Source organism: Helianthus annuus, chromosome 3, assembly GCF_002127325.2.
Source record: "Helianthus annuus cultivar XRQ/B chromosome 3, HanXRQr2.0-SUNRISE, whole genome shotgun sequence".
Classification (NCBI taxonomy): Eukaryota; Viridiplantae; Streptophyta; class Magnoliopsida; order Asterales; family Asteraceae; genus Helianthus; species Helianthus annuus.
Window position 1 is genome coordinate 83,765,441 of NC_035435.2, and position 25,505 is coordinate 83,790,945.

The following is a 25,505-nucleotide window of genomic DNA, read 5'->3' on the forward strand; positions in this document are numbered from 1 at the left end:
CGAAATGAAGAAAAATTGGCTCTCGCAGCTTCTATGATCTCCAATTTGAATGCTTTCTTAGCCGGTGATCTCATGCCTTCAAGTGAGATAACTCCAGATATGAATCAAGTGGTTGAAGAAGACTTGGATGAACTGGATGTGGCTTGGAATCTTGCTATGTCAGCTTTTAAGGCAGACAAGTTTACTAAGAGGTATGGGCGTCGTCCAATGAATGCTCGTCCCGGAGTGCTGAAAGACAGGCTAAGGTGCTACAGATACTATGAGCCGGGACACTTTGTTAGGGATTGCAAAAATGACTGTCGTGAGTGTCAATCAAAAACCTATTTAACCTAGATAGCTAGGGTAAGCAGGATATCGTATCCACTGAGAGTATGTGGTCAGTTAAGTTTTCTAGTTGATTAACTAAAAAAACTAAAATAAACTAAAACTAAAAACTGAGCGGTTTAAATCATTATAGAAAAAACTAAACTAAACAGCTGAAACAATAATAAAACAAAGCAACTCCCTCCAGATTTCAGGTTTTAGATTTGACACGTTCTGAGTTATCAATTTAACAGAACCACATAGACATAGCTCTATTAATGGTTATTCACCAGTTGTGATAATTAAGGACCATTTTCCCAGACTGCTGAACAGCGTGGGGTTATCTCAAAACTACCAACAATACGTTACCAACCCACCTACCTCTCTAATATAAGCCAATTACTAGAACTCTCGGCCATTGAAAGATAAAGCAAGTGAATATAAAATAACGCAAGTCTGTTACAACCGGTTCATAAATTAGTTAACTAGCAATTAATTATACCAAGTCTACCCTCTTTATCTCACACCCAACTCGCTCAAAGTTTTGTCATCAACCGAACACGTTGTAAAGAAGGAACTCAAAATATAAACAAATCACATGTCAACCGAATCAATCAAGTTAAATATCTGTCACATAAATAACAAGGATTGAAAGTATAATAAACTCAGACATGAAAAACTATAAAACCGTCCACCGGGAGGAAGCCGTTGAGAGCCTAGCCGCGCATGTCGGTTAAGTGATCCTTCAAAGCCCTCACTGGATTTGGTCGATGATGAAGTGATGTGTGTCGTCCCCAATTTATCATCTCACATGTGCTCAATACATCTTTTGGGTTTTAAAACCCTTTAATTCCTTTAAAACTCAAAGAGCGCTGCCATTGTCGTAGCCTACGGTGTAATAACCGTAGGTTACGGTTTTCACCTTCTGTCCACTCACGTCTTCCTTTATGACATATGTTAATTTTAATGATTGCCCAATGATGTCTTTTTATCTCCACATTCACGTGCATTTGATTTTTAGAGTTTATCAAACCTTTTAATACCTTTCAACACCCACTTGTGCGCTAATCTTTGTAACTCCGCGGTATTACGCGTTTTACCTGTAAAACCACAAACACACGTAGTTAACATATTCGAGGCACATTATCACTGAACATATAATAAAACACATAAAATAATACACTTTAAGGCACGGGTTTCACACTCTCGATCAGGCACCAGTGGGATATGAAGCTACTCAAGCAGCTATAGCTTGGAACAAGGAAAGGTCAATGGTTCCTGTCACACCTGCTGAGACTTCGACTTCAATTGGACAAGGAAACTCTGGAGCTAGAAGGGCTTTGATTACGCAGGAACAGCGTGGCTTCAATTCGGCGATGTAGTTGCACAAGTGGAATCAATGAAGCTGTCTGAAACTGTTGCTACTGAGAAAGTTCATCAATGCTTGATGGTACTGACCGAAGAACCGAAATCACTCTTTGAGATGGTAAATTCCCTTTTATGTACTGAACACTGTAGAAAGAAAGTTGCATTTCTAAGATCTCAAAACTCAGCATTGATTATTGATTACAACAGTGCAATGGGAAAGTGCATCAGTCTTCGATAGAACAATAAAATTCTCTACGAAAAGATTGAAGCACTTAAGAAGGATATAACATAACTTCACAGAGACGTGAATCAACAGCAATGTTGGGTTCACGACTACAAACATAGACTCACAGTAAAAACCCTTGAATGCGACTATGTGAAGGCTGAGCTGGAACTTCTCACTGGAAAGTACAAACAAAATGAGTTAAACATTAAAAAATTTGATACCTCTAGTGACACTGTTCGTAATCTGTGCAATGTGCAACTTGCTTTTAAAGAAAACAATGGAAAGGGTTTGGGATATACACGGGTTCCACCACTATATAATCATAATTACTCCAGACTGCCCACTACTGAGCAAGAAATGGAGAACTATGATAAAATGATTTATGGTAAACCTAGTGATTATGTTACATGGGAACCGTCAAAATTTAAAAATGACCAGCCAACTGATTTCAAGAAAACAATGAATTTTGTCAAGAATGAAAATGAAAATTGTTCAAATGAATCAGCAGATAAATCCGAACACGTAAATGAAACAGAAACAAAAACTGAAACTGAAACTGAAACAAAAACAGAACCAGTTAAAACATCCATAGAGGAGATAGAGGAAAGTTCACTAAATTCTGATTCTGTTAACAACACTAACTGTTCTAGTTCATGTGCAGAGTCAGTAAGAACAGAAGAGAAGTCTAAAGAGGATGATGAATCACATCAATGTGTTGCTAATAATGTTATTTCTGATAAAAATGACCTTTATGCTTGGAACTATGTTTTTCTTGGTTTACTGAGACTTAGGGTGTTCCCACTAAAAACTAAAACTGATGAATCTGGTGCTGTTATTTTAGACTATGGTTGTGATAAAAATGGTTATGTTGAAAATGTGGAAGATGTCTTGACAGGAGAGCCTGATGTGTCGACTGATGAACTAGAGTCATCTATTTCAAGTGATTCACAAATCAATTCTGATGATTCGGGCAAGTGTTCTGGTACGCCTGAAACATCAGAAACTCCAAATAAAGATGAAAAACTTGATGTTTTTTATTATGATAATGAAGAAATTGTTGAACAGTGGTCATCTGACGAGCCTGACAATCAAACAGAAGATTCAGGAACATCAGATAATGAGCATAAATCTTCCAAAGATTCAGATTGTGATGAACAATCAGAATCCAGCAGCATTGCGACAAAAGAAAGTCAAACTGTCTTAGACATAGACTGCTCATCATCTGACAAACCAGAATCATCTAATGTCAAGGACTCAGAGGTTGATAAAGCTGAAGAAGATATATCCATAGAGTCCAATTCTGTAGAAGTTCATGGAACACGGAGACTATAGAGAAGGAATCCATGGAAATCAATTCAACAGTTGAGTCAGATGATGAAACTATATAAGAAATTATTATGGAAACCTTCTTTAGAAAAACTCCTGAGAACATGGTCATCTGCGGAAGTCACTTCAACAGATAACTCAACTCTTGACCCTAAAGGATCAGTGTCTGAAGAAAGTGTTTTTGATAAAGCAAAATCAACTAAATCTATTCCTTCTAAGAAGAAACTATCACGTAAAAACATAAGGTCACGTAAAAAGAAAATTCAAGAGCAAAAACCTGACACTCAAGCAAACTTAACCAAAACTTAAGGGTAAAGTTGCGGATACTTACTCTTGTGCTCATAACTGTGAGCAGGGTTCATCCATGATCAAACATGCACGCAAACAATCAGCGTTAAATAAAAAGAAAAGACGTGATCCGTTCTCGAGAATAACACAAGCAGAACTAAATGTCTTTTTCTCAAAAAGGCAAACATGTTTTAATTGTGGAATTCCGGGACACATGGCAAGAAACTATGTTCATCGTCCCTACCACTCTGGGAACATGTATCATCAGAAGGCTATGCATTCTCACTTTGTCAAAAATCGACCTCCTAAAGCCAAGCCTTTTGACAGAGACTGGAATCTAGCAAAAAGAGAAAACAAAAAATTCACAAATATGAATAGGTTTCAAAGTAAGCCAAAAGTCACACTGTTTAAAGGAGATGTTTCAGACACCAAGAATTGGAAACCTAAAGTTCCTGCTAGATCCCAGTCTAAGTGTTCGCAACCGGCAACATCTACTTCATCGCCAAAAACCACAAGGGATGTTAAGAGTCATATGATCTTTCGCGAGGTCTCTTACACAGATAGCAATGGTGAACTCAGGTCCACTATGGTCTGGGTTCCAGTTTCTAACTGATTCCATTAAATGTGCAGGAATGATTATGGAGGGCTATCTTTAGACTTTGGTTTATTGATAGTGGTTGTTCTAGGCACATGACGGGAGACATATCCCAGTTGAATGATATAAAAATATTCGACGGAGGATGTGTCAACTTCGCAGGAGGAGAATCAGGAAGAATCATCATGAAGGTCACAGTAAAAAATGGAGTCCTCACCTTTTCAGACGTCAACTATGTCCCAGAGCGGAAGCACAACCTGCTGAGCGTATCACAGATGTGCGACAAAGGAATGGATGTTCTTTTCACTAAGAGTGGCTGTGTCATTCTGAAACTAGGAATTATCATACCCGAAGACTGGTTTCTGATTGAAGCTGAACGCAGGGGAAACGCTTATGTGATTGACATGAACAAAGCACCCACTGATCAAGTTACTTGTTTGTTTTTAGAGATAGATGAACATGATGCTATGCTGTGGTATCGTCGATTGGGTCATCTGAACACGAAAAATCTGAATCGATTAGCAAAGGGAGGTCTTGTCAGGAATTTGCCAATCAAGGATTTCATGCAGATAGAAAAATGTGAAGTATGCGCTCGTGGAAAGCAACATCATAGGCCTCATAAGTCCAAACCTGTGCACACAACCTCAAAAGTTCTGGAGCTGTTGCATATGGATTTATTTGGCCTCGTCAATGTACTCAGTATTGGAGGAAAGGCTTACTGTTTGGTCATTACCGATGACTTTTCTCGTTTCATTTGGGTGTTTTTCCTGGAGCAGAAAAGTGAGACATCTGGATTAATAAAGAAATTTGTGACTGTTATGGAGAATCAAGCAAATGAACGAGTAAAGATTATTTGTTGTGACAACGGGACAGAATTCAAGAATGTCGAGCTAAATGAATTTTGTGCCTTAAAGGGAATCGATCGTCAGTACAATATAGCTAGATTTCCTCAGCAGAATGGAGTAGCAGAAAGACGCAATCGAACTCTCATTGAAGCTGCTCGCACAATGCTGATAGATTCAGGTCTTCCGCTAATTTTTTGGGCAGAAGAAATGAATACGGCCTGCTATGTCCAGAATCATGCCTTGATCAACAAACGTCACATGAAGACTCCTTATGAAATAGTAGAAGGTAAAAAACCCTTGGTGCAACACTTTCGCACTTTTGGCTGTCCGTGTGTGCTTCTTCTCATGGATTCCAGAGGAAAATTTGAAGCTCGAGGAGATCCTTGCTATTTCATTGGATATGCTAAGAACACCTTTTTATCATGTGTACAACAAGGTCAAGAAGTAGATAGGGGAAGCATATCATGTGGATTGGTTGGAAGAAAATCCAAAAGATGCTCGCATTGGACCTGCTTGGCTATATGATTATTCCTCTCTGTTTAAATCGTTTCCTATTTTGTCTGATGAAATTCTTAATGCATGTGCTTCGAGTGTAGAGATGCCTATTCCCATTGAGGATGAAGATGAGGATGTGCCTTTGTAAAACATGCTCAAGAAACTCATTGTGGATCCATCAGGATTTCACAAGGATACTCCAGCACAACTTCACTCTTCGACTGTTCAGGAGCCGATTTCTGAACCTGCTGCAGCTATCCCTGATGGTGCAGTCTGTAACACTGAAGCCTCCGCGGGACCTTCAAACGTTTAAGGAACTTCTTTGTTTCTAGGAGAAATTCAATCAGATTGCACTGTAGATCCTCTAGTGATCAACAACACTACTGTACCAAATGAGGGGGAGCAATCTGGAATAGCATCAAGAAGTTTCTCAAACCTGCAATCAAACTTGCAAGCCCCTGCTACAGCAATTCCACAGCATGTTCAGAGAAGCGACCCAATCATGAATATAATTGGCCCAGTAACTGCTGGTGTCCAGACCCGTAGCAAATCGGGAGACATCAACTCATGCCTATACTATTGCTTCATTTCACAGATTGAGCCTAAAAACATTAATGTTGCTTTGCAGGAACGTGGATGGGTTGATGCAATGCATGAAGAGCTTAATCAGTTCGAAAGACTTGGAGTATAGAAGCTTGAGAAGCTGCCTCAAGGAAAGCACGCTCTTGGCACACGATGGGTGTTTCGCAACAAACAAGATGATACTGGTGTGATTGCAAGGAACAAGGCTCGATTAGTAGTCCAAGGTTTCAGTCAGGTTGAGGATTTAGATTATGATGAAGCGTATGCTCGAGTAGCACGTCTTGAAGCCATCCGCATTTTCTTGGCATATGCATCTTTCATGGGCTTTACAGTCTATCAGATGGATGTCAAGACAACATTCCTATATGGAAAGGTCAAGGAGGAGATTTATGTTGCTCAACCCCCGGGTTTTATTGATAAAGAGAAGGAAGGATATGCCTACAAGTTAGACAAGGCTCTGTACGGTTTGCATCAAGCACCCCGTGCATGGTATGCTACCCTAACAGAACATTTGCTTACTCATGGGTACACTCGGGGACAATCGATCAAACGCTGTTCATCAAACGTGTTGATAAGGACATCATCCTTGTTCAAATATACGTTGATGACATCATCTTCGGGTCCACAAATGATGTGCTTTGCAAAGAGTTTGAAGAGGTAATGAAGAGGAAGTTCGAGATGAGTTCTTTAGGAGAAATGACGATGTTTTTGGGCCTGCAAGTTCGCCAGAACAATCAAGGAATCTTGATTCATCAGAGTAAATACGTTCACGACGTTCTTGCAAAATTCAGCATGACAGACTCAAAGTCGATCGAGTCCCCAATTGCAGAGTGGTCGTTGTTGACTGAGGATCCTGAAGGAAGCCCACTTAACTAGACATTGTATCGATCTATGATCGGTTCACTGATGTACTTAACTGCAAGTCTGCCAGACATCATGGTTGCCGTCTGTTAGTGTGCTCGTTATCAGGCTAATCCTAAACTCTCTCATCTAACTGATGTTAAAAGAATTTTTAGATATCTGAAGGGAGCTCCTAAACTTGGACTCTGGTATCCCAGAGATTCGAACTTTGATCTGTTTGCTTTTTCAGACAACAACTTTGGAGGGACAGACAGGGATAGAAAATCTACATTAGCTGGATGCCAATTCTTGGGAGATAGACTTATCTCTTGGCAGTGCAAAAAGCAGCAAACTGTATCTCTTTCCACCGTGGAAGCAGAGTGTGTTGCAGCATCTGCCTGCTGCTCCCAGGTTCTTTCGATGCAACATCAAAGTATGTTGCAGCATCTGCCTGCTGCCCCCAGGTTCTTTGGATGCAACATCAGCTAGAGGCATGGTTATAAAACAAGGTTTCCAAGGCCGAGTACTCTCCGAATAGTCGCTACAAGGCAGGCTGCCGATGCGACTTTCTTTGACTCCGCCTAATTACTCGGAGTCGGTCAAACACGGTCAACCTCGACCAGAATTGGATCCAGTAGGTCAACTCGGGCCTAGTTTGACTTAAATAATAATGTAACATAATTTCTATGCCTATCATATTAAAGAATGAATATTATTTTCATGTATTTTGTTATAAATATTAGTAAATTTGTGTTATTTGACATATATTTAATCTCCAAAAAGTAATTTCTTTATAATTTAACATGTCCGAGTACTCCCCGGGTACTCTCCGCGTAGACCGAGTAATCTCAACTCCCCGGTCGACCGACTAGGGAGCGCCTAGCAACTTTTGCAAAAAACAAAGGATGGACTCGGTATACTCACCTACTACAATGAATCGTTGTGCTTACCTTGATCGCGAGGGTATGCCTTGGAATGGGACACTCTGATGTCACAGTATAATTTTACCCTAAAGCGTATCACAAGGTTGATAGTTGAAGTTTGAGCGTTAGATTTAAGAGGACAAGTATATTAACAATCGCGTTGACCGGTCCAAGTAAGTGAGAGCTGAAAAGTGTTCCTTAATCAGTTCGAAAACGATTTGATCCCGTGGCAGTCTTCCCAAAATACCCTAGTGTTAATATTTCATATTATTATAATATTAATATAATATTGATAGTTAATAGTTGCTCGGTGGGTTGATTAGCTAATTGTGAAGGAGGTATGTTCTGTTTTGAAGAATATTATTAAAACAACATTAAAATAATGATCTGGCATGGCCCACCATTTCGAATAGGGCCCACTGGTTTTGACAAAACAGTAGTGAAAGTCAAAGTTTGAACAGTGTGAACAGGCCCATCATCTCCGATCAGTAGTCCGAGATGGGCCTGGCCCATTCGAGATGTATAAATACAATCTGACAAGATTCGAGACACATATCTCGAACCAAGTCGGACAAAGCTTCTCTGAATTCTCTCTCAAATCAATCATCTCGAACGATCTAGAACTGAAGGTATAGCATCCCGGACCAGGAAACCATCATCCCGGATGATCTTGGATGATCTCGGACAAAGAGATCCCATCCCAGATCATCTCAGACAAGATGATTACATCATTTCGGATGAGTAGTTTCATCCGAGATGAACCCTCACAAATTCCGGACTTTGACCTGCCAACTTGGACCTTCATTTGACCTGGAACTTTGACCTGAACTGCTTGTTGACCCTTGTTTCTGACCCGTTGACCATCATTTGAACTGTTGACCTGTTGACCCTTTGTTGCCTCGTTGACGTTCCAAATGAAGGTTAACTTTTATTTAAGGCTTACCGTTTCAAGATTTTTGTAAAATATGGCGCAAGTAATGATGCATGAGCATAATTAAAGACAGCTGGAGGTGGAACTCTTCCACAACCAGGCTGGATATCTTTCTGATCCTCCTGCTGAGCATGCAGAAATGTTTAGTTCGCTAATCAGAGGATTAAACAATTGCCCAATTACTCACGCACTACGAGCAGAACCGGTGATCTGCAACAGCTACATCAACACTTTCTGGAATACGACCAAAGTCAATAGATAGGGAGCAGATGGAGCTGGAACTATCAAAGCCACTGTACAGAAAAAGAAGATTGTCATATATAAAGCCATTATTCGGGAAGTTTTGAGGCTAGGAGATCAACGCAACATCCAACTTCATATGATCAAAACAGAGTTCTTGCCGCTCTTAGAAGAATGAGCTATGAAGGAGCGTATCCCACAGTTTTGAAGAAGCTATTCCCACCTTACTGGAGACTGTTGGTGCATTTCTTCCTACAATGTATCGCAGAGAACAAGGGTGGATATAAATCAGTTGAACAAGACGCAGACCTGTGCGCTTGTGTCATTAGTGAATGAATGGGATTACAACTTCTCAGCTTTCATATTCGACAACATGAAGAAAATGCTCGAAGATCCGAAGAAGAAGATCTTTATGTTGTACCCAAGATTCCTCCAGATGATCCTATATATCAAACATCTATATAAACATCCTTCATTTTACATTGGGTCAACCATGGTTTACATGCCTCATGTATATGATCTTTATAGAGCGTATAGTTCTTTCTGATTTTACAACAAGATATTATAGGGCTATATAATAATAATAGTATATTAGGGTTTCGTCCAACAATTTTGACCAACATTTTGCCTAATAAACTTATACATTTCCTATCTAAAAGTGATATTTAAAATAGTTACTTATATGAGTTGATTTGTAAGCACATTTATAATAAGACTTATGAAATGATGATTTAAATTTGGGGAGGTTTAAGAGCTTGTTCTCGCCCTTAGAGAGTTAATGGATGTCTTTGGATTGTAGTTATTTAACACTTGTACATATAACTTTAAATGTAACACGCATGATAGTTATTTAACCGTCTACCCACTTTTTGTTTCCCATTAATCCATCAATGCGCTACCTACAAAACCCTTTATGCAATTCTTACTGTGTGTAATGAAATAGAATCTAAATGAAATGAAAGTAGAATGTAGATTTTATTTCTTATGTTGTTCGTTCAACAAAAGAAGAAATTGGAATCGAACAACAACATAAAAAACAAAATCAACATTCTAATCTAACCCAAACTACATTCAATCATGTGAAACGAGCACCGAAATTTCAAATAACATTTAATTTCTTATGCAAATTTTAATTTCAATTTCACTATATTCAAGTTTTCAACATACAAACATGTCATAGAGATGGAGGACCTATAACAACATTTCGTCATATATTTTTATTTATTTATTTATTTATTTTATGATATCGTTGACTGTGTGAATTGTAATTTGCAAGTAAATTATATAACACACGAACTACAAAACTATCAAGACTTGAAACCCTCACGCAGATCGAACACACATTCATCTTCACATTCGCAACCGCAATCGCCGGCGATCCCGATGCGGCCCTCCGTCAGATCCTCCGCCGTTGCAGCACTCTTCGTCACCGTTCTCCTCTTTGCATCGCCGGTGTTCGGTTCCGATTATGATCACAAGGTTAACTTCTGTTTTAAACCACAACCTTTTTATTTACGTCATGGTTATTCGATCTGTTAGGTCTTTGATTTGGAATGTGATGATTTGGTTGTTTGATTGGTAGATCAGTTTGATTGATAGATCTGTGTTTGTGCATTTTGTTTGTTTTGTGTGGATGTGTGGATTTGGAGTTGGGAGATGAGATTTGTGGTGGACTAGGGTTTTGAATTTTGATCTGTGGTGGAAAATTGTTTGATTTTTTTTGAGATTGTTGTGGTTGAGTTGTGTGTATGAGGTTGTGTAGGTAGGGCAAGGTGTTAGTTTCTGATTGTGTGTGATTTGGGGAATTTGATGTGTGATCTTGGCAACGGCGAAGGAAATGCTAAGTGATTCGGTACTGGATGCGAACTATGTTGCTAGAGTTTGACTTCTGGTATATTGACAAAGTAATTGCTTATGTCAATTGATAGAACAAAATTTAGAAAGCTTGTTAAGTAAAATTAGTTACTTGTGGCAGTGAGAATTTGGGACGGTTTAGTATAGAGAATGTTGCATCTTCTTTGGTGAGAAAGAGAGAGTAATAATTGCTTAATGGAGTAAAGACTTTTTCCAATGCAAGGCTTGTGAGGTCGCCTGTCAGATGTGCAGTGTGAAGATCAAGGGGGCAGCCCGCTCATGAAGACATTAGCGTTGACAATGGTGTTACATGTGATACTGTGAGTGAAAATACGGGCTAAGGGATTGGGACTGTATACTCCCTTTGGTGCATTAAAATGATATTAAAACCAGCTGAATGGTGATCGCTCGTATCACCTGAAGTGCATTTGTTATCTAAAGATTCATTCATTAGATTGTGATTTCTGGATTCGTGCACTTGAATACTTGATTTGTATGTTTAACTTACATGCCTCGGTTACAGTAATTCTGAGCCACTTGACTTGGAATACATTTGTAACTGGATGTTGATCCAAGGCACGCCTGCATACTAATAGGACCATTAGCTACTTCCTGCCTTGATCTAGTAATACTAACATTAGCTTTTGATGTATATTAATTCGAAGGACCGAAGATCAGCTACTGGGTACCACTTGCTGTGCACATAATCTACGCTATAAAAGTCAACACACATTATAATAACTTTCGCAAGAGATTGTGATTGCAGAATGGCGGTTACACTAACACATCTTTATGCTTGAATAATGTAATATGTATTAAGTTTGTTTGAATACATATGTTTCTTGGAAAGAGATTCTTTGTTGCTTTGAAACTTGCGCTTATACGAAGATCTTTTTCGTGAACCATATTAACATGTTGAATGTGCCTTATGATTTTCCATTAGTGGCTTAGTTACCATAGTATACGTCACAGTTAAATATGTAATGTTCTTTACTTCTTTTGTTTTGACCTTCATCATTGTTCGCCTCTGCAGTATCAATCAGATGAAAAAGTTACCCTTTGGGTGAATAAAGTTGGGCCTTACAATAATCCTCAAGAAACATACAATTTCTACAGTCTTCCGTTTTGTCGTAAAGATGATCATGCTCAAGCTGCACACAAGTGGGGCGGTCTGGGTGAAGTATTGGGTGGAAATGAGCTTATTGACAGCCAAATGGACGTCAAGTTTCAAAGTATGTAGATTAACTTATGTATTCTTGTATGTTGTGTTATTATAGCGTTAATTAGTTTCATGACATACGTTTATCCTGGCAGAGAATGTGGATAAAACGACTGTTTGCGAGCTGGAACTTGATGATTCAAAAGCCATGCAGTTTAAACAGGCTATTGAGAATAACTACTGGTTTGAATTATTCATGGGTATGCATCTTGTTCTTTATATATACATAGGGTTATTGAAATATTCAATTTTCTAGTTGCACTTTTTTAACTTTCACATGCGTTTCTGATCTTATTTTTGCTTTTTTCCTTGGCTGCGTCGAATACAAACTCAGATGACCTGCCACTGTGGGGTATGCATTAATCAAGTCCTCTTTAACTTCTTTTGTTTATGTTTTTTCAGTTATAATTCCCATTTTTTTATTTAACCACTCATTGTTATGGGATTATAGGTTTTGTGGGTGAGTTACACTCTGATAAGAACAGCGATAGCAAGCATATGCTATTCACACATATGAATATCACCATACAATACAACAAAGACCAGGTTTGCACCATTTCATTTGTATGTTAACTTGTGTATTAAATTACAACCTGTATTATACCATGGTTTCTTTTTGTTGCAGATCATTCACGTTAATCTAACTCAAGAAAACCCAAAACCTTTGGAAGCTGGTAAAACACTGGACATGACATATTCAGTAAAGTGGACTGAAACTAATGTCACATTTGCTCGCCGTTTTGATGTTTACCTGGATTACCATTTTTTTGAGCATCAGGTGAATGCTACAACCTGTGTATTATTCTGGTTACAAGCTTTTCATTACAAAACTGCAGGCATGTAAACGAACCGAACGAACACGAACAGGGGCATGTTCATGTCTGTTCATTTAACTTTAACTGAACACAAATTTATAATTGAACAGATTTTTGTTCACTAAGAAAATTGGCAGGTTCGTTTATGTTCGTTCGTTTAAAGCCTAAATGAACTGCTCGCAAGTGTAAACGAACATAGTCAAACAAACCTAATTGAACATAATTTAACAAACATAAAACAATACAAACGAACAAAATTGAACAAACATAAACGGACACAGTGAACATAAATGATCAAAACATAAACTTGTATAAAGTAGCTTTTAATATATAGATTATTGATTATTTAGGATAAATCTATTGGAAAGCCCATTTTTATTACTAGAAAGCCCAATTATCAATTAGTTATATTTATATTAGTTAGAAAACCCCTTTTAAGTTTATATTTTTATAAATGTAACTTCTTATGTATTTATTAAAATATAAACGAACAAACATAAACGAACATAAATGAACGAACGACACATGTGTTAATGTTCGTTCGTTTATTAAATAAACGAACTTCCTGCCGAACAAGTTCACGAACAGTTCATGAACGTTCGGTTCATTTACAGGCCTAAAATCTGATTTTGATAACATTTATGAGGCAATAAAGTTTCTGTCTTTTTGTAGATTCATTGGTTCTCCATATTCAATTCTTTTATGATGGTTATCTTTCTGACCGGGTTGGTCTCAATGATACTGATGCGGACTCTTAGAAATGACTACGCAAAATACGCCAGAGAAGACGATGATCTCGAAACCCTGGTAATGACACTAAGTAACAGGGTCATTTTAGTAATTTGGTCACCATATATTATTGTATTGTGTTAATTTTTTTCCAGGAAAGAGATGTCAATGAAGAATCTGGTTGGAAACTTGTTCATGGAGATGTTTTCAGGCCACCTCGTAATTTGGTTTTGCTGTCTGCGGTTGTTGGGACAGGTGCCCAATTGGCACTATTGATTCTTCTCGTCATCGTGTTTGCAATTATTGGAATGCTGTATGTCGGGTAAGTGACAAAAATAGTCCTGAACTAATCTATCAAGAATGTAAATGAACGTTAACTATGACTATTTGTTTTGTAGACGAGGATCAATTGTAACAACATTTATAGTTTGCTATGCTCTCACTTCTTTTGTTTCTGGCTATGTGAGTGGTGGGATGTACTCACGCAATGGCGGTATGTATCTTATTTAAGTTGATTTCTTATTATTTAGAGTAAAATGCCATTTTCGTCCCTGAGGTTTGGCCAGTTTTGCGACTTTCGCCCAAAGGTTTGTTTTTCCACATCTGGATCCAAAAGGTTTGAAATCTTGACATTTTCATCCAGCTCGTTAACTCCATCCAATTTTCTCCGTTAAGTTAGGGGTATTTCTGTCTTTTTTGTTAACTTAAAGGGCAATTCGGTCTAACGGATTCGGTCAGGGGTATTTAAATGCTTGTACATAAAGTAAAAAAAACCGAATTGCCCTTTAAGTTAACAAAAAAGACGATAATACCTCTAGCTTAACAGAGAAAATGGATGGAGTTAACGAGTAGGATGAAAATGACAAGAATTCAAGCCTTTTGGATCCAAATGCGAAATAACAAACCTTTGGATGAAAGTCGCAAAACTGGCCAAACCTTAGAGACGAAAATGGCAATTTACTATATTATTTAAGTCTCCTGTTTTCTGATTTGACTTTTTTTTTTCAGGGAAAACTTGGATAAAGTCAATGATCCTGACTGCATCACTTTTTCCATTTTTGTGCTTTGGAATCGGTTTCATACTCAACACTATCGCAATATTCTACGGATCTCTAGCAGCAATTCCATTTGGCACAATGGTGGTAGTTTTCGTCATTTGGGCTTTTATTTCCTTCCCTCTTGCTCTTCTTGGCACAGTTGTTGGAAGAAACTGGAGTGGGGCCCCCAACAACCCGTGTCGTGTGAAAACTATTCCGCGCCCGATTCCTGTGAAGAAGTGGTATCTCACACCGTCTGTAGTTTCACTCATGGGAGGACTGCTTCCTTTTGGCAGCATTTTCATTGAGATGTACTTCGTTTTCACTTCATTTTGGAATTACAAGGTATGATCTATATTCCAACAACATTATCATAATGATAATAATAATAATAATAATAATCTAATGAGCTTCGTTTTAAAAAATATGCCTTGGGCGTGAGGTGACGGAAGAATACAAAAATTGCATTTGAGGTATTAAGCGGTTGATTTCGCGTACTTTACAATTAAACTTAACATGATTATTATCAAGTAAAACACACAAAATGTCAGATAAAAACACTCCCAATATGATATTTCGTTCAAACCCATGCGTTAAACATATCTATTAACTAAAAAAAAAACGTCAAATATAATAAGCATAAAACCAACGCGTATCAACCAATCGTATAAACTAAAAAGAAAACGTCAAATCGTATCAACCGAACCGAATCATTTAGTCGCTCAAACAACTAACGAAACAAAACATCATGTTCACAACATAAAACCAAACATATGGGAGGAAATTCAGATTAGTTTGTTATTATGTATGTGTAAATATAGTTGACATTTTTTATGCAATTCGGGTTAATCTGGTCAACCCGATAAACATTTTTAACCCAATTACCGTATGCTACTTCCGGGTTTTGGGTTCCATCTTTTTCGGGTTAATCAGGTAACACCATAATCAGGTTCGGGTTAGTTTTATTCGGGTCGGTTTTTGGGTTTCGATTAAAAAAGCACTCCTGCTCACGCTAAGCTTCCAGAACCCTAATTGCTCAACTGTCTCACGCTTTTAAAACCAAACTAATGATGTGTTTTCTTGTTTAGCGTTTGCATTGACGTATGAATGATTGAAGCATACTGATTCTTTATGTCGTTTGTTTATCTGACAGGTGTACTATGTGTACGGGTTTATGCTACTTGTATTTCTGATTCTTATAATTGTGACTGTGTGTGTGACAATTGTGGGGACATATTTCTTGCTAAATGCTGAGAATTACTATTGGCAATGGACTTCATTCTTCTCTGCGGCGTCTACAGCTATTTACGTCTACTTGTATTCCGTATATTACTACTATGTCAAGACGAAGATGTCTGGCTTCTTCCAAACCAGCTTCTACTTTGGATACACTGCTATGTTCTGCCTTGGGTTAGGAATTCTATGTGGTAAGATTAACTCTTATAGTCTTATTTAATCACTTTAATGTTCTCGTTCCAAGACAAACATGCGTTTTCAGCTTTCGGTTTTTCCCTAGAGGGGTTAATATCAACTCATGTACTTGTATATGTGTCATTTTGGGCTATGCTTTTATCTCAAACAGGTCAAAATAAGTAAATGAGTAAAGTACACGATGATCCCTGTGGTTTGCACTTTGTAACGCATTTAGTCCCCAGCCAACAAATCTAAAGTTTTTAACATGTCCAAGTTTAGGACTAAATTCTTGACAAAATGCAAATCATAGGGACCATTCATGTACATGTACTTTTGGAAAAAGTTGGGGACTAAATCCGTTGCAAAATGCAAACCACAGGGACCATCCGTGTACTTTTAGAAAGCTAGGGACCAAATCCAAGTTTTGGTACACCACAGGGACTAGTCGTGTATTAGAGTGGAACAGGTTTAAGATTACCCAAACTCTTTTGTCTTTTTTAAGATGTTTTATTCTTGTTATTTTGATAATATCGTTTTTACAGTCCTAATTAATCCATGGATTATTTATAGAAATGGAGAAATAAATGTTCGCGGGTCAAACGGACCTGGTTTTGCCTTTTTTGACGCTCGCTAAATTGACCCTTTTTGACCCAGCCTGTTTCAAGCTGTTAATTAAATCCGTAACAGCCTCTCATTTTGTCACATCTAGTTGGTTGTCACTTAGCTATGATTCCACTTTTCCTTTCTTTTTTGGCCGATTTTTATTTTATAATTTTCAATTTTATTTAATCAAAATTAGTTGTCAAATGTGCTCTATTAATAAAATTTGCACATTCTAGGTTCATTTTGATTTATGATACTTGTTGTCAAAATGAGTTTTGGCTAGGATGTTCCTGATATTTAAAGGTGGGTTCGGGCTGGAATGGGTCATTATTTTACGGGTTGACCAACAACCACTTTTTTGTCCATTTTACAACTTCATATAAAACAATAGGTATAAATAAGTAACAGGTCAACTATCATTACAACAATTATGTAATGTTTTTCAGTAAATCGATTTTTAGTTTCAATAAAAGAAATTAAGATATTTTTTTTTACTTTTATCTGTTTGACCCGTTAGAGATAAACATAATGTCCAAAGGTTCTATTCTGAAGGTTTTTTTTTTTAATTTTTTTTTATTTTTAACAAAATTGGCAGGAGCTGTTGGTCACCTGGGCTCAAACCTGTTCGTCAGAAGGATCTACAGGAACATCAAGTGCGACTAAGTCACATTCACAGGAAAAACACCGCCCACAGTGGACCCCGATCTTTGTAGTAAACAGCGAATACCGATTGGAAGCTTGCATCAGGTATGTGAACCCGAAGGCCCGGGCAGTGATAATTTAGTAGTATACCTAACTCCTGAGATTGAGGGAGGTTTGATAAGTTTTTGTTCCTTCCTTTTCATGGAGTGTAGAAAAAACTTAGATGAGAAATTTAAATTCAGAGGTTGTTTTATGATCCAGAAAAAAAGGGCTACTTTGGTTCCACATATGTTTTTTTTTTGTTTTTGTCTTCTGTAGTGTGGATTTTGCTTCGAGTTTGCGGTTGTCTTTGAACAAGTGGTGGGGAGGGGGTACATTTATGTGCTTGTGAGCTTTTGTGCAAAACAGATGATGTTTATTATATATACTTGTTCTATTCATTTAGTCCAATTTGGTAACTGAATTATGTCTACTACTCCCTCAATGCATGATTTGACTTGATTCGAATGTGGATTTCAAAAAAGGATTTTTCATGAAACGTTAATTCGAGCTCCAACTCTTCCGATTCAAGCAGTGGTTAAACACCCTTATATGTTATTGGTAAGTTTGGTCATTTGATACCTTTTTAACATGACCCATTCTGACCTGTTACCATTTTGGACTTTGACTTGTTACCTTTTTGGACATAATCCTATGTTCGTGACGTGGAGATTATAATCCGGCGTCCACTAAAACTTTTGGTGTTATAGAAAAAGGTATATATAGAATAACATGTTGCCAAAAGTACCAAAGTTCATTTTGAACCGGTTGTAACAGTTTGGTCCCTCGAACAAAAACTGTGTTTTTAGAATCCATCATTTTGATCTTCATTCGTTTCTATGGGACCAACGACCACGTTCTAGACCGATTTTTTTTCTTCCTAGATCATGATTTTTTTTGTTAAAGTTCATTAAAAATATGGTTTTTTTCCTTCCTAGATCACAAACAGATTTCCCATAATCATCTAAAGAAAAATAATCTGTTACCATCATATCCTCTTTTTATGATATTTGTTCAAACACAATCATTAATCTGTGCCGCGATAAATAAAAGAAAAAAAACACCAACAATAACTTCAATTTTTTTTGATTTAACAGCGGAATTTTATGATTATAGAATCGGGTCAACAGATACTGTAAAAACCCAAAAAGCGTACAGGAAAAATAAAACAAAAACAAATATGAATTATATTCTTTATATATTTATATAAATAAGTCCACAATATATTTTTTATTTCTTTATAGTTAATTACTAAAGTAGCCTTACAAAACATAAACTCCCACAACAGTGTACACAAGATACAGTTGAACAACTTCAAGTTTCACTTCTGGTCATGTTTCTGAAACAATTCTTCAAGAGTTTCAACTTTACCTTCATCATTGTCTTCCTCTTCAATGTCCTCATTTGGGGCCACATGTCTCATGGTATCCGACAAATATTCGGACATGCGGAACGATAGTTCTTGTTCTGGCAGAGGATTGGAGTCCTGCTGATCATCAAGGTGGTTAAGGGTGCCTGTGGAGGATGATTGAGACAAAGTCCCTGATGCAACTGTAATCACTTCATCGCCCTCGTCAATGGTTGACCCGAGAGAACATGTTGACCGTGTGGCGACTGACTGAAGTGCTCTTGATCTCTCTTTTACTCGTTTGCACCAGCTGTGAAGTGAATCACGAACGCTTTCTGCGATCAGAGCTTTCTTGACCCGAGAACCCATCTGAGAAAAAAAAAGAACAAGTCAAAATGTTGGGTTAAGTCGAAAAGTATAAAAAGAAGTCATACAGGTGTTTGGATGTGCATTTTGAAAGTGATTTTATGGTTATCAGATATTAAGTTGTGTAATAAACAGTTTATTTGAAGTTTTAATAAAAAATTAAAGATAAAAATGTTAGTTTTATTAAGAAATATATAAAACTAGAGCATGATTTTTTTTTCTATCATTATACCAATTTTAATAAATTTTTATAGAAAAATGCTATCTTTAACCACAAAAAATGTAGAAAAAACTTAAAAAAGGAAAAAAAAAAGAGAGCGGTAAATAAGTGATTTTAGATTTCTATAAAGCATAATCAGTAAATGATAGGGTTGTAAAGGAGCTGAGCTTAACTTAAGTGAGCTCGATCTTGAGCTCAGCTCGTATTGAGCTCTATGTCTACATATCGATTCCTGCTCGTGAATAATTTTACAAGCTCGAGTTTGGTTTGTCTATTATCTATTAATTATATAATTACGTTTATCAATTTTTAGTTACTTTTACGTATTATTTAAATATTTAAAGCTCTATGTATCGGGCTCATGCTCGTTTATTAAAATGAGCTTCATTTTGGGTTCAAGGTCGTTTAAGCTCACGAGCGGATCTGCTAGTTTACACCCCTACTAATCAAAATTACTTTATTAAATGCTATGTGATTTGTAATAATCAGTTTCATAACACAACAAAAAAATGATATGATTGATGTGTGTTGTACGATATGAACCTGTGTGACGATAACATTTAGCGGCACAGTGCTGTAGCTACACCAAAACTGAACAAGAACCCTGCAACAAAGATGATATAACCATAGATAAAGATGCGATAACGTGTCGGTTTTTTTTTCTTTTAACACAAAGGTTGGTTCTATATAATACAAAAAGTATTGAAAGGGAGTACATACCCACAAGTCAGCCTAATAATTATCATTGCATGGTTCTTCATGAAACACGACCGTTGTTTGAATCCCCACTGCACAAATCAAGATGACGGTTTCATAAATGTTGCTCACGCGATATAATATAGATAAGTGAGAGGGGGGGGGGGGTACTTACCACAGACCAGATGAATGTTGCCATCTCAAAAGCATTCTGTAGATGAACAAGGTAAGAGTAAGAATCATAGGAAGTTAATTACTATCTATATGCCGAAAGTCGGAAAATGTATGGGTTGACCGTTGACTTTTGTGAGTCAAATGGGTTGCTTTTTGACTTGAAGATAATGAGTTATTAGTGAAATACTATTGTTATCTTGGCCTTTTATTATCTGTGACAAATAACAGAAGTGAAAAGTTTACCTGAAAGGAGATGAACTGTATCAACCGCAGTAGTATTTCGGGTTTACCGAACCAGAAAAGCTCGTCACGCGGCTTCACTTGAGTTCCTCCAACAGACGGGCCACGTGGTTCTACTATTTCAAGTGCCAACAAGGACACAACATGCTGAAGTTTTGTTCCCACCAGTAACACTAGCTTTTAACCAAAAGAGGTAAAACTTTACGATGAATACACCAAGTAGCATACAGGATCGATACATCAATTAGGGGTGGCAAGTTGGGTCACGGGTCAAAACGGGTTCCGATTAAAACAATGTATTTTTTCGTAAGGGTCAAAACGGGCCGGGTCAGCTTGGATTGACCAATATGCAACAAGTCAACAACCACATTTTGTTTGTTTAATTTTCTTCTTTTATAAATAACTAAACCATTGAAAGAAAATGATTTAAGAAGTTGTATGCATTAATAAGAGTTTAGGCTACATTCAGCCTGTTTGACCCGTTCCCCTTTTAACTAACGTTTTTTATTTGAGCCGTATGAAATAAACACAACCCAAATCTACCCCTTCACAAAACACGTCAACTTACAATCGCGGGGACAAAAGAAATCCAGAAGTAAATGTTAAGACCTGAAAATACCCTCAAACATCAAGAACGCGTCACAAAGTTACGTACATTTGTTATGAAAAAAAAAGGATAATAACTATTACCATGAATGTTTACAAAGATGCATATTATGGCATATCCCCAAAGTGGCCAGCTGCAAAATGAGTTGCAGAAATTCAGAAATTATATAAAACTTCGACATTATTATAAAATGAGTTAATTACTGTTTTCGTCCCTGTGGTTTGTCAAAAATCACTATTTCAGTCCATTAGTTTAAAATTTGCGATTTCAGTCCCTGTGGTTTCACTTTCGTAACCATTTCAATCCCTGTGGTCTGTTAAGTACAGGGACTGAAATGGTTACGAAAGTGAAACCACAAGGACTGAAATTGCAATTTTTAAACTAATGGACTGAAATAGTGATTTTTGACAAACCAGAGGGACGAAAACAGTAATTAACTCTTATAAAATATTTAACTGCAATGCAACAAGATCATGAGGCATACCTAATTCCCACAATTTCATAAAATTCATCTTCCATGCTTCGGACCATATAGTTGTGGAAGTTATAAGACAGCGGCAAGTTATGAGTCTGAAATTACAGAATTGCCATTTAGGTGATCTTGCAAGAATGAAGTTTACTTGAAGAGACAAAAAGAAGGACGAAGATGAAGTCAAATACCCACGGTGATGAAACCTAACCGCAATGCCAGATAATCCGACTTCTGCATTGGACTTTTGAATTGTCTTAGAAAGCATAGCTGAAAATAACAATAAAAATCCACCTTTATCATTATACACACAACAAACTGAATCTTGAGGTTATAAATATGTCTCATAACAACATGTTAAGAACGATTCGTACCATCCATATGAGAATCCGACTCCTGCTCCATGGATGAGATGCATGATGCTTAATGAAAGTAACTTGGCGTCTCATCACCTTTATCTTCCTTGCTATAAGCAAAAAAATATATCACATGTAATCAAATGAACACCGTTTGTATATCTTTGTTATTCGTCTAAGGAATGTTATAACGTTTATCGTTGTGTGGGTCCCATAATATGGCGCCAAAGGGAATGATGATGTGATTCTAGTCATGTTTACGTAACGCGATGACACAAAAAAGAGGAAACGAAATCTAGCTCTACACTAATTACTTTTAAACAAATAAAAATAAAAGTGTTTGGGCCGACCCAACAAGACCCGTACATGTCCATACCTTGCAGGTTTTCGGGGGCCGATTGGCTAGCTTGGTATTCCCATTTCCTCCAACTGTATATCTGCAAATGCATATGCTAGAAACTTAATATAAACTAGTTGTAGTAGCCCATGGACATAATTCAAAGGGATTCAAGAAACACTGTACCTTGATCATGGCTAAACCAACCGACACGCAACTATAGAGAACATGAGTTATCCCGAGAACAAACAAGAATCGATGAAGCTGCTCAAGACCTTCATAAGAAACAAACGGTTCTCGTCCCTGCAAATACAATTCAAAACAAATTTAGTCATTATTCCTCTCGGGTAAAACCACAAAAAAGATCAAAAGGAAACAGGTCAAACGGGCCGAAAGTGGTCCAATGTTTTATTTAATTCATAGAACCTCTTAAATCATTTATTCGAATAAATACATTTTTTTATGAGTAAAATGCCATTTTCTTCCCTGAGGTTTGGCCAGTTTTGCGACTTTCGTCCAAAGGTTTGTTTTTCCACATCTAGATCCAAAATGTTTGAAATCTTGCCATTTCCATCTGGCTTGTTAACTCAATCCATTTTTCTCCATTAAATCGGGGGTAATTCCGTCTTTTTTGCTAACTTAAAAGGCAATTCAGTTTTTTCATAGGTATTCGGACTTTTTACATAAAGTAAAAAAAAACTGAATTGCCCTTTAAGTTAACAAAAAAGACGGAATACTCCTGACATAACAGAGAAAAATGGATGGAGTTAACGAGCTGGATGAAAATGGCAAGAGTTCAAACTTTTTGGATCCAGATGCAGAAAAACAAACCTATGGACGAAAGTCGCAGAACTGGCCAAACCTCAGGGATGAAAATGACATTTTACACTTTTTTAATCATTATACACAACAAACTAATACATAAGAACCTTTTTAGTGATTTTTGGAACCAAGTGTAACCAGTCAACCCGACCCGTTTCATCCCGTAGAAGAAAACAACGGGCTACCTCTATGAAACATGTTTACCTCGCCACACTGATGAGAAGGATGAGCATGTAGGCCTTCGGGAGGTATATCAGTTTCGTTTGAAAAGGAGGATAGTAATCTTTTGAAAACGACCATTTTATCCATCTCGAAATCTTCTTTGGAGCAAAGAAAGAATTTACTGCTGAAGAGTGACGAATCCACACAGATCTGTGAGATCAGGTGTGCCCATTGCCCCAATAACAAAGATATCAGTCCAAGAAGCATAAGCTCTGCGCCAATCAAAATCGAGAAGTCAACCAGTTATCCTTGAGAAGTCAAACTAATATGAACAACAACTGTTGAGAACAAATAATTGCATTTTATTTGATTTGGAACAAAAAAGACACTGATTTTGACTTTTAAGTCAAAGATCTTATTAGATTAAGTGATTAACATAATTAAACTAATTATTAAGGACAAAATGAACTTAAAATAAATCAATATAACCATTTGTATTGTGACCAACCTTCTTTGATCTTCTCTAAAGAAGCTAACAGAGCCTTCCTTCTAGTCTTCTTCAACCACTGCACACCACAAAACGCGTAAATCATTCAAATCTTGAACAAATTTGCCATCCCAAATGATATTAAAAAAAAAAAAAAAAGAGAAATAAAAAAATTTGAGAAAAACTCAAATTTGACATCCCAAATCTGTAAAAAGTGAAAAAACCATAAATTAGTAAAATCTTAAACAAAAAGATTTAAAAAAATAATATTTTTTTGTTGGGAAAAACTCAAAACTTACCTCCCAATTCTGTTAAAAAAAAATTGGGAACCAACAGACAAGCAAATAGCATAAATCATTCAAATCTTTAACAAAAATATAAAAAAAGTAAATATAAAATAGGGAAAACTCAAAACAATCTTTGAATCAACAGGCAAGCAAAAACCATAAATCATTTAAATCTTGAATAAAAATACTTTAAAAATCTTTTTTTTTTTTTTTTTTGGGAAAAACTCAAAACTTGCTCTCCCTAAAAACTGTAAATTAATCTTTGAACCAACAGGCAAGCATAAACCATAAATCATTCAAATCTTGAACAAAAAGATACAGTTTAAAAAAAAAGGGAAAAAAAACTTAAACCTGCCTTCCCAAATCTTGAACAAAAATACTCAAAAAATAAAAAAAATGAAGAAAAAAAAAAAAAAAAAAAAACTCAAAACTTCCCTCCCAAATTTGTAAATTAATCTTTGAACCAACAGGTAAGCAAGAAACCATAACCCATTCAAATCTTGAACTAAGGAAATCCAAAGTTAATATTTCTTTTTTGAAAAGAAGTGAAAACTTGCCTTCCCAAATCTGTAAATTGATCTCTGAACCAACAAACAAGCAAAGACCATGAAAGTAATAGTAGTAGCAACAGCCCATGTTGGCGTTTCAGCCAAAGATCTCCCTTCCCTGATCAAATCTTCCACCATTCTCACTTTCCCACATCAACAACCTCAACCTTATTAACCTTTTTTGCTAAAAATCTTTGAATAAAGTTGTCAACTTTGAGAGTATTTAGGCAGTTGGGTGGTCTCAAAATGCTGCGCATTTTGTGCATCGATGTGGCCGGGTATTATTATTATTTAAAATAAATCATGAATCTTGGAATCTTTTCACGCAGGCAAGGCAGATTGACAGTGATCTTATATAGAAGTTGCATTTGGGGTACATATATTATGTTACATTTTTGGGATGTATATGCCTTGTGGGGTTTAATTTGATGGGGGAAGAATGCATATTAATTAATTAATTAATTCCACATGCATTGGAACTTATGACTTATCAACTTACATTTGCACTTGTTCCTTTAGACCCTACCTCCCCACATGTTGCAACAAAAAATTTATTTTTGTAAATCTTCATTCTCTTTTAATTTGAGTTATATGAGAGGGACTCTTGAATCGAGTCGAGCTTAAATAAGTTTGAGTTGGGTTGGATTGAGTTGAGTTGAAGTTTATCATAATGTTAAACTTATTTAATAAACGAGCCCAATTTGCATATAGAACGATTATACTATATCTATTTATACAATTGATATGTTTGCCATGGAGATTTTAGGAGCTTCTAGCTTTAACCTTTTATGAAAAAGCTCATACTCAATAAAAAGTCTTATTTGGTTGAAACTTTTGGTTGAACGCTCCTACTAGTAGCGTTTAGAAGGAGCTACAAGCTTTTAGGAAAAAAATGACTATTTTAACCTCTAAAGATAATAAACTTTTTAATGCACAAACTGTTTAAATTTTTAGTTATGTCCATTTTGATCATTTTATACATTTTATTAAAAGCTCCAGCTACCCTGCCAAACACCAAATATATCTAAAAAGCTACAGCTACTAGCTACCAACTACAGCTATCAGCTAACAGC

General features: G+C 36.7%; 3 protein-coding genes across 3 annotated transcripts; 2 read left to right on the forward strand and 1 right to left on the reverse strand.

The window, feature by feature from the left end:
* The first annotated feature begins 2,254 nt into the window (after nucleotides 1–2,254).
* LOC110931363 lies at nucleotides 2,255–3,229 on the forward strand. The gene has a single exon (XM_022174760.1). The coding sequence runs from the start codon at nucleotides 2,255–2,257 to the stop codon at nucleotides 3,227–3,229; it is 975 nt and encodes a 324-aa protein (XP_022030452.1).
* Nucleotides 3,230–10,212: 6,983 nt separating this feature from the next.
* LOC110928853 (transmembrane 9 superfamily member 1) lies at nucleotides 10,213–17,724 on the forward strand. The gene is made up of 12 exons (XM_022171898.2): nucleotides 10,213–10,441; nucleotides 11,850–12,048; nucleotides 12,131–12,235; nucleotides 12,370–12,387; nucleotides 12,487–12,581; nucleotides 12,661–12,813; nucleotides 13,523–13,657; nucleotides 13,735–13,901; nucleotides 13,978–14,072; nucleotides 14,588–14,961; nucleotides 15,770–16,043; nucleotides 17,228–17,724. Exons 1-12 carry the CDS (start codon nucleotides 10,346–10,348, stop codon nucleotides 17,293–17,295), a joined length of 1,779 nt encoding a protein of 592 aa, XP_022027590.1. The 5' UTR covers nucleotides 10,213–10,345; the 3' UTR covers nucleotides 17,296–17,724.
* An 800-nt stretch (nucleotides 17,725–18,524) lies between these two features.
* LOC110928854 (MLO-like protein 4) lies at nucleotides 18,525–24,770 on the reverse strand. The gene is made up of 15 exons (XM_022171899.2): nucleotides 24,442–24,770; nucleotides 23,619–23,676; nucleotides 23,153–23,382; nucleotides 22,313–22,429; nucleotides 22,166–22,226; nucleotides 21,808–21,899; nucleotides 21,629–21,703; nucleotides 21,449–21,534; nucleotides 21,048–21,097; nucleotides 20,926–20,966; nucleotides 20,361–20,534; nucleotides 20,119–20,154; nucleotides 19,968–20,035; nucleotides 19,791–19,851; nucleotides 18,525–19,030 (listed from the first exon to the last, which is right to left on the reverse strand). Exons 1-15 carry the CDS (start codon nucleotides 24,568–24,570, stop codon nucleotides 18,635–18,637), a joined length of 1,674 nt encoding a protein of 557 aa, XP_022027591.1. The 5' UTR covers nucleotides 24,571–24,770; the 3' UTR covers nucleotides 18,525–18,634.
* Between the last annotated feature and the right edge of the window lie 735 nt (nucleotides 24,771–25,505).